The sequence below is a fragment of the Hyperoodon ampullatus genome (assembly GCF_949752795.1).
Source record: "Hyperoodon ampullatus genome assembly, chromosome: 4".
Taxonomy (NCBI): domain Eukaryota; kingdom Metazoa; phylum Chordata; class Mammalia; order Artiodactyla; family Ziphiidae; genus Hyperoodon; species Hyperoodon ampullatus.
Genome location: NC_136917.1, coordinates 23,372,247 through 23,388,428, shown reverse-complemented (window position 1 = coordinate 23,388,428; position 16,182 = coordinate 23,372,247). Strand labels below are relative to the sequence as shown.

Here is a 16,182-nt window from a genome sequence, read left to right as displayed (position 1 = left end):
GTAGCGCTGCCTTATAAGGCGGCAGAGGCCGAGGGCGGACAAGGCCGTGTGGGTGGAGAGAAATCACAACATCCGGCTGTGGGGGCGGGGCGGGGCTGGGGCGCCCGCGGTGGCCGGCCTGGAGGCCTGGGAGCAGCTCGGGAAGCCGGCACCCTCCTGTGGGCCTCTCCCTGCTAACGATGTGCGCCCTCCAGGATGGGCCGGCCCAAAGGAATACGGCTGGATATACGGCCCGAACTTGCTTGAGGCCGGCCTCAGGAGGCCCAGGATACCAAGCGCATCCCCTACAAACCCTGGGCAAGCCAAGGCGAGCCAAAAGGACCCGGCCCACACCCACATCTAATGGCCCAATCAGAGTGCAAAGCTGAGAATGACTGACGCTTCCTTCATCCAATCAAATACCCGGGATCCGGGGCGTGACCCAGAGGACCCACCTCTTTTGTCCCAGCGGAGGGCTCGGCCCTAATTGGCAGTTTGGTATCCTACGAAGGCCCAGAAATTCGAACGTAGGGGCTGAACCCCACCGCAGACCAACCAGGAAGAGGTGACGTTTTAAGTCCCGCCCCCCTGTTCCTTTGAACGAATTCCTGGCTCTGGGGGCGGGGGATGATGAAGAGGCTGTCTAATGGGAAGACGGCGCGGCGAGCGCTCTCCCGGTTATTGGCTGAGTAAAGTAAACAGAGGGCGGGCCGGGGCGGGGCGTGCCGGCGCCGGGGTGGCCCCCGGGAGGGGGCGCAGAGTGCTCGGCGGGCGGCGGCGGCCGGGGAGGCCCGGGAGGCCGCGGCGCGGTCACTGCGAGCCGAGCCGAGCCGCGCCGATCGCCATCCGGCCCCGGCTCCCTCGCTCAATCCCGGCCGGTGGCGCGGCCCGGCGGGCCCGGCGGCGCCGCAGCCCATGGAGCTCGAGAACATCGTAGCGAACACGGTGCTACTCAAGGCCCGGGAAGGTGAGGCTGTTGGGTGAGGAGAACGCGGGCGCGCGGCCTCAGAGCTCGACCGGGTGCCTCAGCCGCCCGATCCCCTAGGGCAGCTCGCTCCGTGCCCCTCACCTCGCGCAGACACGAGCCCTTCCGGCCTGTGGTCCTCTTCCTCCGCACCTGCCCCCCCGGGAGCTGGAGCCCAGCAAGGGGTGGGGGTCAGGCCGCCGCCCGCGCGGCGAGGGGGTGGGGTCGTGGTGAGGGGGTGAGAGGAGGAGAGAAGAAGGAAGAGGGAAGGGTGGGACCCCAGCCCCGGGAGAGCCTCTCTGAGCCCTCTCCCAGGTGAGAGGTAAGAAGATGCCCCAGGAAGGGGAAGGGGCAGCCCACACCCCACGTGCCGGGGCCCAGACTCCGGCGCCCAGTCTGGGCCGGCACAAAGTTGGTGCAGGGTAAAAGGTTTGGAAAATAAATTAACGGAGGCTCTGCGGTAGCACAGCCTATGCGAGGTGGGGAAAGTGCTGGTCATATATGCTACCAGCATGACTGCCACTTGCTCGGTGCCTCAGGACACTGGGGACAGAGGTGAATGGGTCACAGTTTTTGCCCTCGGGACTAGTGGGGCAGATGGGCACAGAAAAAACTGGAAGCTGAGTTTTGAAGGAAGGGAGGCATGCCAGGCTGGTAGGACTGTTCAGTGCAAGGCCTGGCAGAGGGAGCCTGTCTTGTGAACCTGGTGTTGCTGAGCTCCTCAGACATTACCAGGCACCTGCTCTATGAGGATCCTGGGAATGCACAGGGACCAGACTTGGTCCTCACTGCCTTGCGGTCAGTCTGCCCCTCACCTGCCACTGTTCACCTCAGTAACATAATCACCGAACGCCTACTCTGTGCCCTGTCCTGTCCAGGGTGCCAGGGACCAGCAGAGAAGACACTTCTATTTGGAACTCTAGGGCAGGGAGGTCAGGACTCTGCTGGGCTTTCAGGCTGAAAAAGACATCTGCTTCGCCTTTCTGACCTATTTTACAGGTGGGAAACTGAGGCTTAGATCAGTGACTAGCCCCCAGGACACACAGTGAGACTGGTTGACTCCCGCCTAGGGCACAGGATGTCCCCAATGCAGTCTGTAGGAAACCCAGAGGAACCCCCAGCTGGCACAGCATCTGGTGCCCCCTGCCTGCCCAGTGCATGTTGACCCTGGGGAAGTGCTGCCTGGAAATGGGCAAGGCAGTCTGGGTCCTCAGTGCCCAGAGCCTTCCTTATCTCCTGTCCGTTATCGAGTCCTGGGGCTAGGCCTTCCTCCCAGCCTCTGGGGGCATCTGCCGATTCTGTTCTGCCTCGTCATCCAGCCATCCAGGGAGGAGGGGTGGGGAGAGCCTGGCCAGGCCTCCCTTCCTAGGGCTGTAGCCAGTTCAGGCCTCAGGCCTGCTGAGAACACTGCCTTGCCTGACCAGAGAATATGGGCACCTTCTGATAGGCTTCCTCAGGCCATGGGTGAGGCATAGGGGGTTATGGCCAGACTGAGACCAATGCCTTCACTGGAGAATCCTTACTCCAACCTGGCTCTGTCCCTCTCACCTGGGTGGCTCTAGACAAGTCTCTTCTCTCTGAACTTCAGTAACTCTTTTTGTGGGATGGTTGAGGGTGGGACCTAAAAACTAAAGGAAATCCCAGTTGTCACTGAGTTCTGAACCCTGGTCTGTAGATTGAGTGCATTGGAATCCCTTCATGAGCTGGCTGACAGCTTGGACCTCAGGCCTTTGCCAGCTTTCCAAGTAATTTGAGGCCCTGAGTGATTTGGGATTTCATGTATTCAGTTGACACCTGATGCCAGGCATGTTTGCGGTGGGAGAAGAGCTTGGGTTGTGGTCCTAGGGAGCTGGGTTCGAGTCCTGACTCTGGGACCTCCAGCCTTCGTAATCTTGGACCAATTGACTCCTCATTTCAGGGCCTCGGTTTTCTCATAAAATTGGGCCAGGTCTGGGAGAATTGCTATGAGGATGAAGTGGGACAGCACTGGAGGTGTGAACCCTCACTTAGTCCTCCTTCCTTTCCCAGGCCCCCAGAGGCACGGGGAGGGGACCAGGCTGGGGTGGGGAGGAGCCCCACTGACTCTGGTGGCAGTTCCAGGACAGGATATTTGCATGTGACTCTGCTGCTGCCTTGATGTGGCTGGGAGGAGGGAGAGGAGGAAGTAAGTGATGGGGGTAGCAGGCGGATGGAGGGGTGGGGGAGGAGTTCCCCTTCTGGGGAGGCCTTGCCCTGGGTTGGGGGGTGGGGGTCTGTTGCTCACTCACAGTGGAGCAATGACCGTGGGGTATGCTGGGTGCAGGCTGCAGGAGGGCTGCTAGCAGGTTTCCCAATGGGTACCCTACAACACTTCCTCTTCCAGGCAGCTTAGGTCGGGGAGCCTATTGGAGGACCCAGCCTTGCCCTCTCCCTAGACGGTGGCTCCTCCTGCACCACCTGCCGTCAGCCAGGCCAGATGGAAACAAGGCTGGGTAAACCATAGGGGAAACTGAGGCCAGGCAAGGGATAGTGGTGGCCTGAGGTTGCCACTGAGTTGTTGGAGCTGGGACCCACCTCTTGCCACAGCTCTACTGGGTACTGGACACAGACTCTCCTGGTCACCATCACAATACCTCTGGAGATGGCTCTGGACCTGAAGTACACATGGAGAAATTGAGGTTCCTAGAGAGCAAGTGATGGGCCTGAAGTGTAAAGTGGAGATTCAAACCCAGGTCTGTAAGATTCCAAGACTCAGGCTCCTTCCACCATTTTCAACCTCATGGCCCACAGGCCACATCTAGCTGGATCTCTAACATGTTTTATTTATTGGGCTGCAGTGGGTTTTTTAAAATATAGGAACCAATATTTCATGTAACAGTCCAGAGTCTCAGCTGATTTTGAAAAGTCAGAAGAGCTGGCCACACTGGGCCAGCATTCCTGCCTAGTAACAGTCAAGCAGTCAGCCGTGGTTGTGCTGCAGCTGCCCCTGTTTGAAGCGGCACGCCGGGTCCAGTTCCCACACTCCTCACCACTCCCTGTTGTCTACCATCTGGCCCACATTTACTGTACCTGTCTGGCTCTGTAGGCATTTGAGCTGCTACCCTGGTCTCAGCAGCTACAGATGAGGGGTCAGCTAGGTAAAATGAGGCAGGTAGCAGGACCGGGAAAGCAGGGGTAGGGATCCTGAGTGCCAACCCTCCTGCCACCACTTTGTTTGCGTCTCTGATAGCTCTGATGCAGGGCCCCGTAATAGGGGCCTGGAGCCTACCTGGTGACCCAGGCTGCCCTCTGCCTCTGACATCCCTCAGGCATGTTCCACATGTCCTGGAATATCTCCTTTCTGGGCCTTGACTTACACAGTCCCCACCACTATCGTGTACTTCTCTTTCTTCGCCTGGGAAACTCCTACCTGGTAGGAAGAAGCTGAGGCCTGCCAAAGCTACCTGGAAACCCCACTCTCCCCCAGTGGCCTGGCCTCATGCCCCTCTTGGCTCTTCCAGCCCAGAAGCCCCTAGCAGGAGGGCCTAGGGGCCCATGTGTGTCCTGGAACCCAGCGAGGGCATGTTGCAGCATGCGGAAGGAAGGCCCGAGGTGCCTCCCAGAGTGGACTGGGCCTAGGCTGGGCCCTGAAGGCCTCTGGATTGCACTGAGGGTGGAGGGGAGGCACAGCAGTGGCGGGACTCGAGACCCAGCACCTGTTTGCTTCCACAGGTGGTGGCGGGAATCGCAAAGGCAAAAGCAAGAAATGGCGTCAGATGCTTCAGTTCCCTCATATCAGCCAGTGCGAAGAGCTGCGGCTCAACCTTGGTGAGACCTGGGTAGAGGCGGGGGGTGGGGTGGAGAGGTGAGAGGGTCCTGCTGGTGCCAGGCGGGCCTCCCCCGAAACCTTGCCTCAGGGTGGAGGGGCAGGGTTGGGGTTTTGGGGAGCAGAGACGTTGAGGCCGCGCCACCAACCCAGTTTCAGTTCCTGGGCTTGGGCTGGGTGGAGGGCAGAGAGCACATAGGACAGCAGCGGGTGGTTGGGGTAGGCGTGGGGAGGAGGACAGGGTCAGATTGGGGGCGATCTGAGGGAAGCAGCGGAAGGGAGGGCCAGGCCTTGGGCGAGCAGGGCAAGCAGGGTGAGCAGGATGGAGCGGAGGGCGCTTCGGGGGCTGGAGTCAGCCCTAACTGACTGCCCGGGGAGCCCCATGCCTGTGTTCAGCCCCACCCAGCCTGGCCCTGCGGGTGCCCCGCAAAACCTTGACGAGAAGGGCCAGGCCCCCTCTGAAGGCCTGCACGTGGGCTAGGAGTACACCATGGCTGTTTCCACCGCCGGGAAGGAGGCCTAGCCTCGAGCTCCGCGGAAGCCACAGCTTCCTCCCACACTTTCGCCAGGCAGTCAGCAGGTGTGGGCCGGGCCCAAGCCGGGCCGGAACCTCACAGACCACACCCAACCCCAACTGTGACGTATGCAAGTGGTGTGAACCAGGAGACAGCAGCCGGAAGTGAGGACCCCGGCTCTGGAGCCACACTCCTGGCTGTGTGACCTTGGGCTAATTACTTATCCTCTCTGGGCCTCGGAGTCCCAAGCTATGATGGCAGTAACAGTAATGCCACCTCAGTGCTGTGGTGAGGGTTCTAAAGGAGACAATGGCTGCCATACTGCAGGGCTGGAAGCTGTTGTTAGGGCCCCGGGCCTGGTAGTGTGGACAGGAGTCCCTGCCGGCGGGCTCCAGGTCCAGAAATCCAACAGCTCCCACCCCTGCCTGCAGAGTGTGACTACCACAGCCTGTGCGAGCGGCAGCCCATCGGGCGCCTGCTGTTCCGAGAGTTCTGCGCCACGAGGCCCGAGCTGACCCGCTGCATTGCCTTCCTGGACGGGGTGGTGAGTGCAGCCCAGCCCAACACCAAGGGTGGGCAGAGGTCCCGGGCCACATGTGCCCCATCTCCCCACACCTGTTGCTGTACCCAAACCCCAAGCTTCTCTGCCTCCCACCCCGCAGGCTGAGTATGAAGTGACCCCTGATGAGAAGCGGAAGGAGTGTGGGCGGCGGCTAATGCAGAATTTTCTGAGCCACACGGTGAGTGAGCACTGATGGAGGGATGGTGGCAGCGGGTAGAGCGCAGTGATGGGGAGAGGACTGACCACAGCTCAGGCAGAGAGTGCCCTGGAGCTGCTCCAGGCTCACCAGGCAGCACTGTGGGCATGGAGCCCAGGAGGGTGGGCTGGGGCTCTGGACCCTGCAGCCTGCCAGCAGCTCTGCTTCACCCTGCCTCAAGGGGAGCAACAGAAACCAAGTTCAGCAACTGGGCAGACTGGCGCACCTCCGGCCCATAGCCACCCCAGCACAGGCCCGAGGTCTCTGCCATCTCTGCCCTGGGAGTGGGTGGCTGGCCAAGGGAGTCCCTGCACTGACCTGTCTGTGGCTTGTCCCTAGGGTCCCGACCTCATCCCTGAGGTCCCCCGGCAACTGGTGACTAACTGTGCCCAGCGGCTGGAGCAGGGGCCCTGCAAAGACCTCTTCCAGGAGCTCACCCGGTAAGCCTCTCCCTGCCCATAGGCTGAGAATCGTGTCCTGACGGGGGGGCTTCTGTGGACCCAGAAGGCTGTGAACAGTTCAGCAGGTGGTGAGGGAGCTCAGCCTCTCACCCCAGCCTTGCGCCGGCTCTGTGACCTTGGGCAGGTTGCCTCCCCTCTCTGTAGCATCTTGGGCTTCAGCCAGGATGCATGTCTCCCACCTAGGTGGGTTAGCAAGAGGGTTGGCTGAGGATGCTGCCTTTCAGGCTGAGCATACCCATAACAGGGGGCGTGGCCCATCAAGCCAAGAACTTGGGGTGTCAGGGGCTGACCAGTGGGCTGGGTCTTCTCGATAGGCTGACCCACGAGTACCTGAGTGTGGCCCCTTTTGCCGACTACCTCGACAGCATCTACTTCAACCGTTTCCTGCAGTGGAAGTGGCTCGAAAGGTGAGCTCCTTGAAGGCTGGGCCGGGCTGGGCCGGGTTGTGGGGGCTCTCATGGGCGTCAGGCCCCTGATCAGCTAGTGTTTGATTCCCAACCCCTTGTCCACAGGCAGCCAGTGACCAAAAACACCTTCAGGCAGTACCGAGTCCTGGGCAAAGGTGGCTTTGGGGAGGTGAGTGGCCAGGCCAGAGCCCAGCAGAGTGCAGAGGTGGGGTAGGGTGGACCCTGACAAGCCCCTTCCCCCTTTGAGCCCCTGTACCCCCAGGAAGGGCACAGCTGGTCCCCATTTGCCCCGTCTACCCTGGCTACAGGTATGCGCCTGCCAGGTGCGGGCAACAGGCAAGATGTACGCCTGCAAGAAGCTGGAGAAGAAGCGGATCAAGAAGCGGAAAGGGGAGGCCATGGCCCTCAATGAGAAGCAGATCCTGGAGAAAGTGAACAGTAGGTTTGTAGTAAGTACAGACCGGAGACCCTTCCCTTCCCCCGGCCATGCCTGCTCTCCCCACTCGCTGGACTAAGATCTCTTCCCTCCCATGGGCCCCCTCTAGGCACGACTGCCTCCCCTGCCCTCAGAGATGCCTGGGAAGGGTGGGTTTGGGGAATTGACACCTAGCCTAGGGAGCAGGCTGGGCCCCAGGGAGTGGTACTAAGAAGGATTTTTCGGGCGGCTGGCACCAGCCCCGCCACCAGGTGGCCCACGGCCCCTGCTTCAGGACTCGGGCCCTCTTGGTCACAGGTGAGCTTGGCCTACGCCTATGAGACCAAGGACGCGCTGTGCCTGGTGCTGACGCTGATGAACGGAGGCGACCTCAAGTTCCACATCTACCACATGGGCCAGGCTGGCTTCCCCGAGACTCGGGCCGTCTTCTACGCGGCGGAGATCTGCTGCGGCCTGGAGGACCTGCACCGGGAACGCATCGTGTACAGGTGCAGGAGTGTGGCCCTCCTGGCCAGGGGCCGCAACTGGGCTTGGGTGGAGGCTGCAGAGAGATGTTGGTGTGCTGGGGCTGTCACTGCAGGCACAAGTCTGTCTGGGCTCTGGCTGGGGGCTCCACACTCACCCACACTAGGCAGACTTGAGAGGCTCAGAACCCAGGCTCTGGGGTCTGGTTGACCATGTGTGAATCCAGGCATTGTCACCCCTCTCTCACTCTGTGACCTTGGCCACTCAGCTCCCTGCTCACAGCACCATTTTCTTTCCTGGGAAGCAAAGACTGTAATTCCTGCCTCTCAGGTTGTTGTAGGGAATGAGTAAGATAATGCTGTAAAGTACATAGAACTTGGTAGTGGAGATCTCCTCTTACTGCTATTACTGGTGATGATTTCATTTGAGCCTCACAACGGCTCCATGAGGAGATGGATGAGTAGCCTCGTTTGACAGATGGAAAAGGTGGAGTCAGCCACCAGAGTGGAGGGAGAGTGGAAGCCCCTTGACACTAGAGGTGAACAAAGCTGCTGGTGATGTCTGGGAAGCTTCCCTCTGAGTGGGAACTGCCTTCCACTAGCCTAGCGAGTCCCAGGAGTCCTGGCTGCATAGATCCTTCATCTGCTCCCTCAGGTTGGGGCTGCTGCCAGGGAAGGCAGGGCTGTCTGTCCTCTGGCAACAAAAGGCTCCCACACCCTGCTGCACATCCCATCCCAGGGGGTGAGCGAGCTAGGAGGGGTGGCCCTGTCTGGCTGCTGGGCAAACTGAGCAGCATCTGATCCTGCCCTTCTCTCCCCACAGGGACCTAAAGCCAGAGAACATCCTACTAGATGACCACGGTGGGTGAGGGGCCACAAAGGGTGGGAGAGGCATGGGGGAGGTCTGGCCCACCTGCCTTACGGGCCTCCCTGCTTCTCCACCCACATTCAGGTCACATCCGCATCTCCGACCTGGGGCTGGCAGTGCACGTACCTGAGGGCCAGACGATCAAAGGCCGTGTGGGCACTGTGGGCTACATGGGTGAGTCTCCCTTCCCCCTGGCCCGCCAGCCTCCTGGGTCCTCTCTCTGTCTTGGGCCCAGTCCCACCACCCCTGTTGGGAAGTCTCCTGTACCTCAAGGAATAGAAAGAGCTGATGTTCTTCTTTTATAGATGAGGAGACCAAGACTCAGCCAGGGCCCCACACACTGTGAATCCACAGCGTTCACTCACTACATATTCACTGAGCTCCTCCTACTGGCTGGGCCTACAGGTGGCTACCAGTGAAAGACAAGGGCCTCATCCTGTTTCCATGGCCCCGGCTCTCCACTCCCGAGACCTGCCCATGCTAGAAGTGGGAGTGCCCATCTGTGGCGGAGGCCAAGATGTGGCCCCAAATTCCCCTTGGGACCACGTGACACAGTAGACAGAGCTCCAGCTATGGGCTCCACCTCCTCCTTGTTATGTGTCCTCGGGCCAGACATTCTGCTTCTCCCAGCCTCACTTTCCCTGACTGTAAAGTGATCATCACCTACTCCCAGGGTTGCCTTGAAGATGAAAAGAGGCAGTAGAGGCAAAAATCCCTACTGGCCGGTCCTGGCAGGCAGTAGGTATCCAGCAAATGAGTTGCTGTCTTCTTTCCTCTCTTTGATATTAAATTTAGAGGTTGCAAACTGGCAGCCACACTAGGCCTAATTTGGCCTCCATCTGTGTTTAAATCAAATTGTTTTTCAAACAATTTGAATTGATCGCCAACATTTGATAACCCAGACAGCTTCATGTTAAAAATACAGATTTCTGACTTGAAAAATCAGCAGACGTGGCCCCCTGCAGGGCCATACCAGCTCCCTTTGATGGGATGTGTGCTCTCCTCACCTCAGTTCCCACCGGGCTGCTGATGGTGCCTGCCTGGGTGGTGCCAGTGGGCGTTTGAGCTGGTTACCCTACCTTGACATGCATGCTGGGCATTCCTGGGGCCCCAGGGCTCAATTCTACCTCCTGCCCCGTCTTAACTCCTGTGCTGTCCCTCCCAGCCCCAGAGGTGGTGAAGAACGAACGGTACACATTCAGCCCGGACTGGTGGGCGCTAGGCTGCCTCCTGTACGAGATGATCGCAGGCCAGTCACCCTTCCAGCAGAGAAAAAAGAAGATCAAGCGGGAGGAGGTGGAGCGGCTGGTAAAGGAGGTGCCCGAGGAGTACTCCGAGCACTTTTCCCCGCAGGCCCGCTCGCTCTGTTCCCAGGTACAGCAGCCAGCAGGAGGCCCTACCGGCCAGGGCTGGGGCTGGGGGCGCCTCTCCCGGGGCTACCCTGACCACCCTGCCTTGCCGTAGCTCCTCTGCAAGGACCCTGCCGAGCGCCTGGGGTGTGGGGGGGGCGGTGCCTGCGAGGTGAAGGAGCACCCCCTCTTCAAGAAGCTGAACTTCAAGCGGCTGGGAGCCGGCATGCTAGAACCACCCTTCAAGCCTGATGTGAGTGCTGCCCACTCCTGCCAAGGGCAGGGCCAAGCCCTGGCTGGGGGGCAGAGGTGGGCGGGAAGGGTTGGGGCTCTTGGAGGATTGGTTGGGACACCCTCATTGCAAGTGTTAGAAAACTCAAGTGGGTTAACCAACAAAACAGAATTCACCGGGCTCAGAAAAATGAAAAGCTGTGGGAGAGGCCTTGCTTTTGGCCTACCCGATCCAGGGCTTCAACAGTGTTGGAGGAATTTGTCTTCCTCTGACCACTACTGGTCAGTGTGCAGGCTTCTCTTTCAGGCAGCTGTCCCCAGGGTGTGGCAGGCCTACATCTTAACAGCTCAGCCACCCTAGAAGACAGAGAGTGCCTCTTGCCCAATAATTTCAAAAGAAGTCCGAAAAGGAAAAGCAAGGCCTGAGGCTGACGCTCATTGCCTGATTGCCCAGAGACCCCTCAGCAGCCACACCTGGATCCTATACCCACCTGAGCCACTGCCAGTGGTGGGAGATCGGTTTCCCAAAGGAAAACTAAGATGCCTTGCCAGCAGGGGAAAGGGCCATTGGGCTGGCAAAACATCTGCTGCCCACTACACCTGGCAATGCTGACCTCCCGTCTGGGAGCAGGACACTCCCCTCTGCAGAGTCTCACTCATTGACTGAGCATCTCAGTGGGTCAGGCATCCTCCTGGCAGAAACATCCTCGAGTCATCAAATTCTAAGTGGCAGAAGCCCAACTCAAACTTAGGCCCAACGTGGAGCTTATTGGTTCATTTGGCCAGAAAGTCCCAGAGTAGGGCCAACATCAGGGTTTCATACCGTGTTGTCAGGACTCCATCTCTTGGCTCTGCTGCAGCCTGTTGACTGTTCTCCCACTGAATTCAGGTTTCTCTGTATAAAGTCATAGGGAAGGTTCTGATTGGCCAAGATTAGATCATGTGCTTGCCCCCTCTCATGTGTTAGAGGACTGGGACCTGTGATTGACAGTTCACCAGGAACACGGGGGAGGAAGGTAGCTGATGGGCAGGCCAGGTTGGTGGCTGTCAACCACACATGTGATTGTTTACACATTCAACAAATATCTGAGTGCCCATATGTGCCAGACCTCAGAGTCAACAGGACCCAGTCCTCCCTTCATGTTCTAGTGGGAAGACACAGCAAAATAAACCAGTAAGTGAAAAAAGAGTGGTGGGGTGGTGAGAGTATTTCTAGACAGGATGGTCTCTGAGGAGCTGTTGGTTAAGTAGAAGCCTAAAATACGTGAAGGACAGAGCTGTACCAGGATTTGGGGCGTGAGCATTCCAGGGAGAAGGAGCAGCCAGGCATTAAGATCCTGGTGCAGGGACCAGCCATGAGAGGTGGAACAGCAGTGGAGGCCAGCGTGGCTGGCATGAGCATGTGCAGGGAATGTGGAGCAGGAATGTGAGGTGGGGGTGTGGGCCACAAGCAGGGGAGCAGGAACGGGAGTGGGAGGCCACCTAGCGGGCTGCTGCCTCTGCAGAACTGCATCTTGTAGGTGGGTCTCACCAGCAACCCACGGTTTTAGCCTTGCTGTGGGCAGCTGAACTGAGAGCCTGACTTCCGGCAGCCTGCCTCAGGGCTGGCCCTGCCACTCGAGTTTACTCCTCCTTCCCTGCACATCAACCTTGAAAATCAGTGCCCTGGAGTTTAACTTTTTTTAGAAGCAGCAGATGAAAAATGTGCTTGATGATGATATAGTTTTTAACAGCTTTATTGAGTTCACATACCATACAACTCACTCCTTGAAAGGATATAATTAAATGGCTTTTAGCATAGTCAGGTTGTGCAACCATCACCGCAATCAATTTTAGAACATTTTCATCACGCCTCCCCCCAAAGTACCCCATACTCATTAGCAGTCATTCCCCATTCTCCCCTCCCCTGGCCCTTGGCATCCACTAATCGACTTTTTGTGTGTGTGTGTGTCTGCGTTGTGTCTTCGTTGCTGTGCGCGGGCTTTCTCTAGTTGCGGCGAGCGGGGGCTACTCTTTGATGCGGTGCATGGGCTTCTCATTGCGGTGGCTTCTCTTGTTGCGGAGCACGGGCTCTAGGCATCTGGGCTTCAGTAGTTGTGGTGCAGGGGCTTAGCTGTTTCACGGCGTGTGGGATCTTCCCGGAACAGGGCTTGAGCCCGTGTTCCCTGCATTGGCAGCCGGATCCTTAACCACTGCGCCACCAGGGAAGTCCTTACTAATCTACTTTATGTCTCTCTATATTTGCCTATTCTGGACATTTCATATTAATGGGATTGTATAATATGTGGTCCTTTGTGACTGGCTTTTTGCACTTTGCATAATGTTTTCAGGGTTCACCGATGTTGTAGCATTTATTGGTCCTGCATTCCTTTTTTATGACTGAATAATATTCCATTGTACAAATATGCCACATTTTGTTTGTTCATCAGTTGATTGACGTTAGGGTTGTTTCCACTTTGGGGCTATGATGAATAATGCTGTTTTGAGCATTCACATACAAGTTTTTGTGGGGACATATGTTTTCATTTCTCTGGGACATACACCTAGAAGTTGAATGCTGGCTTATATGGTAATGCTATGTTTAACCTTTTGGGGGAACTGCCAGACTTTTCCAAAAAGCAGCTGTATGATTTTACGTGATGATATTTTGACATCCTTAACAGTAGGACTTAGAAAAAAATGTAACGATGAAAAAAGAAGTGGCCTTCTGGAGTGAGGTGGGCTCCTGGCAGAGGGCTGGGGGTGCAGGGAGGTGGGAGGAATGTTCTAATCCTTTGGTTGGCTGTGAAGCAGAAGGGGATGGAATATGCCATTGGACATCCCAGGACAGAGGACCTATCCGCTCCAGGCCCCGCATGGAGTACCCAGCTGAGATTCAGTCTGCGCTGCCCTCACCAGTTGCACCTAGACAGCTGTATACAGGTGGAGGGGGGTGCCTGTTACTGATTCCGTATGGCACTGTGGGGGCTGTTTGGCCACTGTGGGTCAGCTCTGCAGTCTTGTTAGGCAGTGAACAGTGAGGGATAATGAGCCCCAGTTTAGAGGGGAACTTGGGCCTCAGAGAGAAGGGACTGCCATGCTCAGGAAGTGCATGGGGCACTTGTGTTTTGTTTTGTTTTGGAAGTATAGTAGATTTACAATGTTGTGTATTAGTTTCTGGTGTACAGCAAAGTGATTCACATATATATATGTATGAATGTATATATGTGTATATGTGTGTGTATCCATATTCTTTTTCAGATTCTTTTCCATTGTAGTTTATTACAAGGGATTGAATATGGTTCCCCATGCTATACAGTAGGACCGTGCTGTTTATCTATTTTATATATTGTAAAATATATCTGCTAATCCCAAACTCCTTATTTATCCTCCCGCCTTCCTCTTTGATAACCATGAGTTTGTTTTCTATGTCTGTGAGTCTGTTTCTGTTTTGTAAATAAGTTCATTTGTATCATTTTTTTAGATTCCACATAAAAGTGATGTCATGTTAAATATATTTGTCTTTGTACGACTTACTTCACTTGGTATGATCATCTCTGGGTCCATCCATGTTGCTGCAAATGGCACTATTTCATTCCTTTTTATGGCTGAGTAATATTCCACTGTACATTATTTATATACATATGCCACATCTTCTTTACCCATTCACCTGTGGATGGACACTTAGGTTGCTTCCATGTCATGGCCATTGTAAATAGTGCTGCTGTAAACACTGGGGGCACCTGCAAACCAGGAAGCTGCAAGGGTCAGGGGAAACCCAGCCCCAGCTCAGGGTTGAGCTGTCCTCCTGTCGAGGAGGGGTGTGTGTGGTGTTCCTGTCTAACCACTGCCTCTGTCCCCCCAGCCCCAGGCCATTTACTGCAAGGATGTTCTGGATATCGAACAGTTCTCCACAGTTAAGGGTGTGGAGCTGGAGGCCACTGACCAGGACTTCTACCAGAAATTTGCCACGGGCAGTGTGTCCATCCCCTGGCAGAACGAGGTGGGGACCTGCCCAGCTGACGGGGTGGGCTCCAGAGGGGCGCCCCTGGGGTCAGTACTCACAGCTGCCTGTCCTGCGGCAGATGGTGGAGACCGAGTGCTTCCAGGAGCTGAATGTCTTTGGGCTGGATGGCTCGGTTCCCCCAGACCTGGACTGGAAGGGCCAGCCGCCTGCACCCCCAAAGAAGGGACTGCTGCAGAGGCTCTTCAGTCGCCAGGTAACCCCCAGCAGTGTCCTACCTGGGTCCCCCGCCTGGCTCCAGGGGACGGTGGGTGGGAGGCAGAGCCGGTGCCTGCGTGCGCGGGGAGTAGGCATCCTCCAGCCGTGTCAGCGGTGCCCAGGGTCTCTGGCCTCATTCCCGCCTGTCCCCCACCCCCGGCTGGGCTCACGGCCTCTTTTCTCTTTCCAGAGGTGAGCAGTGTGGGCTCCCCATGGGTTGGCCTTGCTGCCCGGCCTTGGGGAGCCACAGACAGCCCTTCCATGGCAGAGGCGAGATGTGGGCGAAAGAAGTCCGGTGCCCGCCCCCTACCTCCCCCTCCCCACTGCTTCCGTGCCCAGCACCTGCAAGCTGCTAGCCTTGCTTAGCCATCTGTCTCCCCATGCCCTGCCTCCAGCGGCCCCAGGGGAGAGGGCCCTGGCAGAGCCTGGGATCCGCCTGGTCCTCCTTACTTCAGCCTGTTGCCAGCAGCCTCTGCACTGATGTCCACACATGTCTGGCCTGAGCTGCTGCTCTGGGCCCCTCGTGGGGAGCCCCCCCTCCTTGGAGCACGGAGCTCCTGGTCTGCCCTGGCAGGGCCGGCCCAGGTGACGGCCCTGGCGGCTAACTGCGCCCGCTCTGCCTCTCTCCCTCCGTGTCTTCCCCGCCCTCCAGGACTGCTGTGGGAACTGCAGCGACAGTGAGGAAGAGCTTCCCGCCCGCCTCGAGCTCCCCACCCGCCTCTAGCCCCCAACCTGAGGCCCCGCCGGGCGGTTGGCGGTAGCAGCTACTCCAAGCGCTGTTTACAGTTTTGCACAGTGGTCTTGCCCATTGTCCACTCAAGTTGTGGCCTGGGGAACACAGCCGGAGCTGTCCCCAGTGCCCTCTGCCCCTCAGCCCCTGGTCTGGCTGAGTTTGGCAAGGCCTGGACTGTCCCTGGGACAAAGGTGCGTCCCTTCAGCTCTTGTCCGTGGAGCTCGGGGCTTTCTGTATTTATGTCTTTGTACGAATGTATATAGCAACCAGAGCGTTCTTAAGACCCACCCTGGAGCTGGCAGAGGGCCTGCTGCCACACTCCAGGCACCTCAGGCCCAGCTCAGACGGGCGAGGTTGGGCCAGGCCAGGCCCCTGGGCCCCCAGCACTGTGCTTGCCACCGCCGACCTCTGAGTGAGACTCGTGCCTGCCCCTGCCACCCTGGGCTTAGGCCGCCACCTCTGGGGCCCAATACTGTCCCTTCTCAGCACCTGTCAGAGCTGGATCTGGGACCTCTGTGTCCCCTAGGCCTGTGCCAAAGTGTGACCAGAGATTGGGCTGACCCTGGGACCCCTCAGTCCACTGCCCAGGCTGTCCCAGATGGGTCTGCCTCTGCCTTCCAACTCCCAGGTCACCTCGTCCCTTGTGCTGGGCCCTGTCCTGAAGACACCTCGTGCAGAAACACCCCAGCCCAGGCCAGGGGAAGGGTAGGGGTGGGGGTGTCCCTGGCCAACCCTCAAACATTCCAGACTCCCCTCATAACAGACACATGTGCCCAGCAATAATCCACCCCTCCCTGTGTGTGTGTGCGTGTGCGTGTGCATGTGTGTGTGTGTGTGTGAAGGGGGCAGGCAAGGCTGTGGGCCTGCGCCCCAGGCCCCAGCCCTGGCCCTTCCCGGACTGTGATGGCCATCCTGGTCCCAGTGTTAGGGTAGCGTGGGATTACAGGGTCCCAGTTTTTCCATATTTAAAGCCAATTTTTATTACCCATTTTGTCCAATATAAGCTGCCACATGTCTCTGTGAATACAGTCC

The 16,182-nt window shown here is 57.8% G+C and overlaps 1 protein-coding gene across 4 annotated transcripts; it reads left to right on the top strand.

The window, feature by feature from the left end:
* Positions 1-894: 894 nt before the first annotated feature.
* On the top strand, positions 895-15,325 carry GRK6 (G protein-coupled receptor kinase 6; the record flags this gene model as incomplete). Of its 4 annotated transcripts, none has more annotated exons than XM_079702873.1 (16): positions 895-946; positions 4,634-4,729; positions 5,674-5,786; positions 5,905-5,982; positions 6,340-6,440; positions 6,776-6,868; positions 6,974-7,037; positions 7,192-7,317; positions 7,602-7,792; positions 8,592-8,629; positions 8,721-8,810; positions 9,802-10,010; positions 10,101-10,238; positions 14,061-14,198; positions 14,281-14,415; positions 15,070-15,325. In XM_079702873.1, 16 exons carry the CDS (start codon positions 895-897, stop codon positions 15,139-15,141), a joined length of 1,734 nt encoding a protein of 577 aa, XP_079558999.1. In that variant the 3' UTR covers positions 15,142-15,325. The 4 variants fall into 4 exon arrangements, with proteins under 4 accessions (XP_079558999.1, XP_079559000.1, XP_079558998.1 ...); XM_079702874.1 differs by having other exon boundaries at positions 7,177-7,317; positions 7,704-7,792; XM_079702872.1 differs by having other exon boundaries at positions 7,177-7,317.
* Between the last annotated feature and the right edge of the window lie 857 nt (positions 15,326-16,182).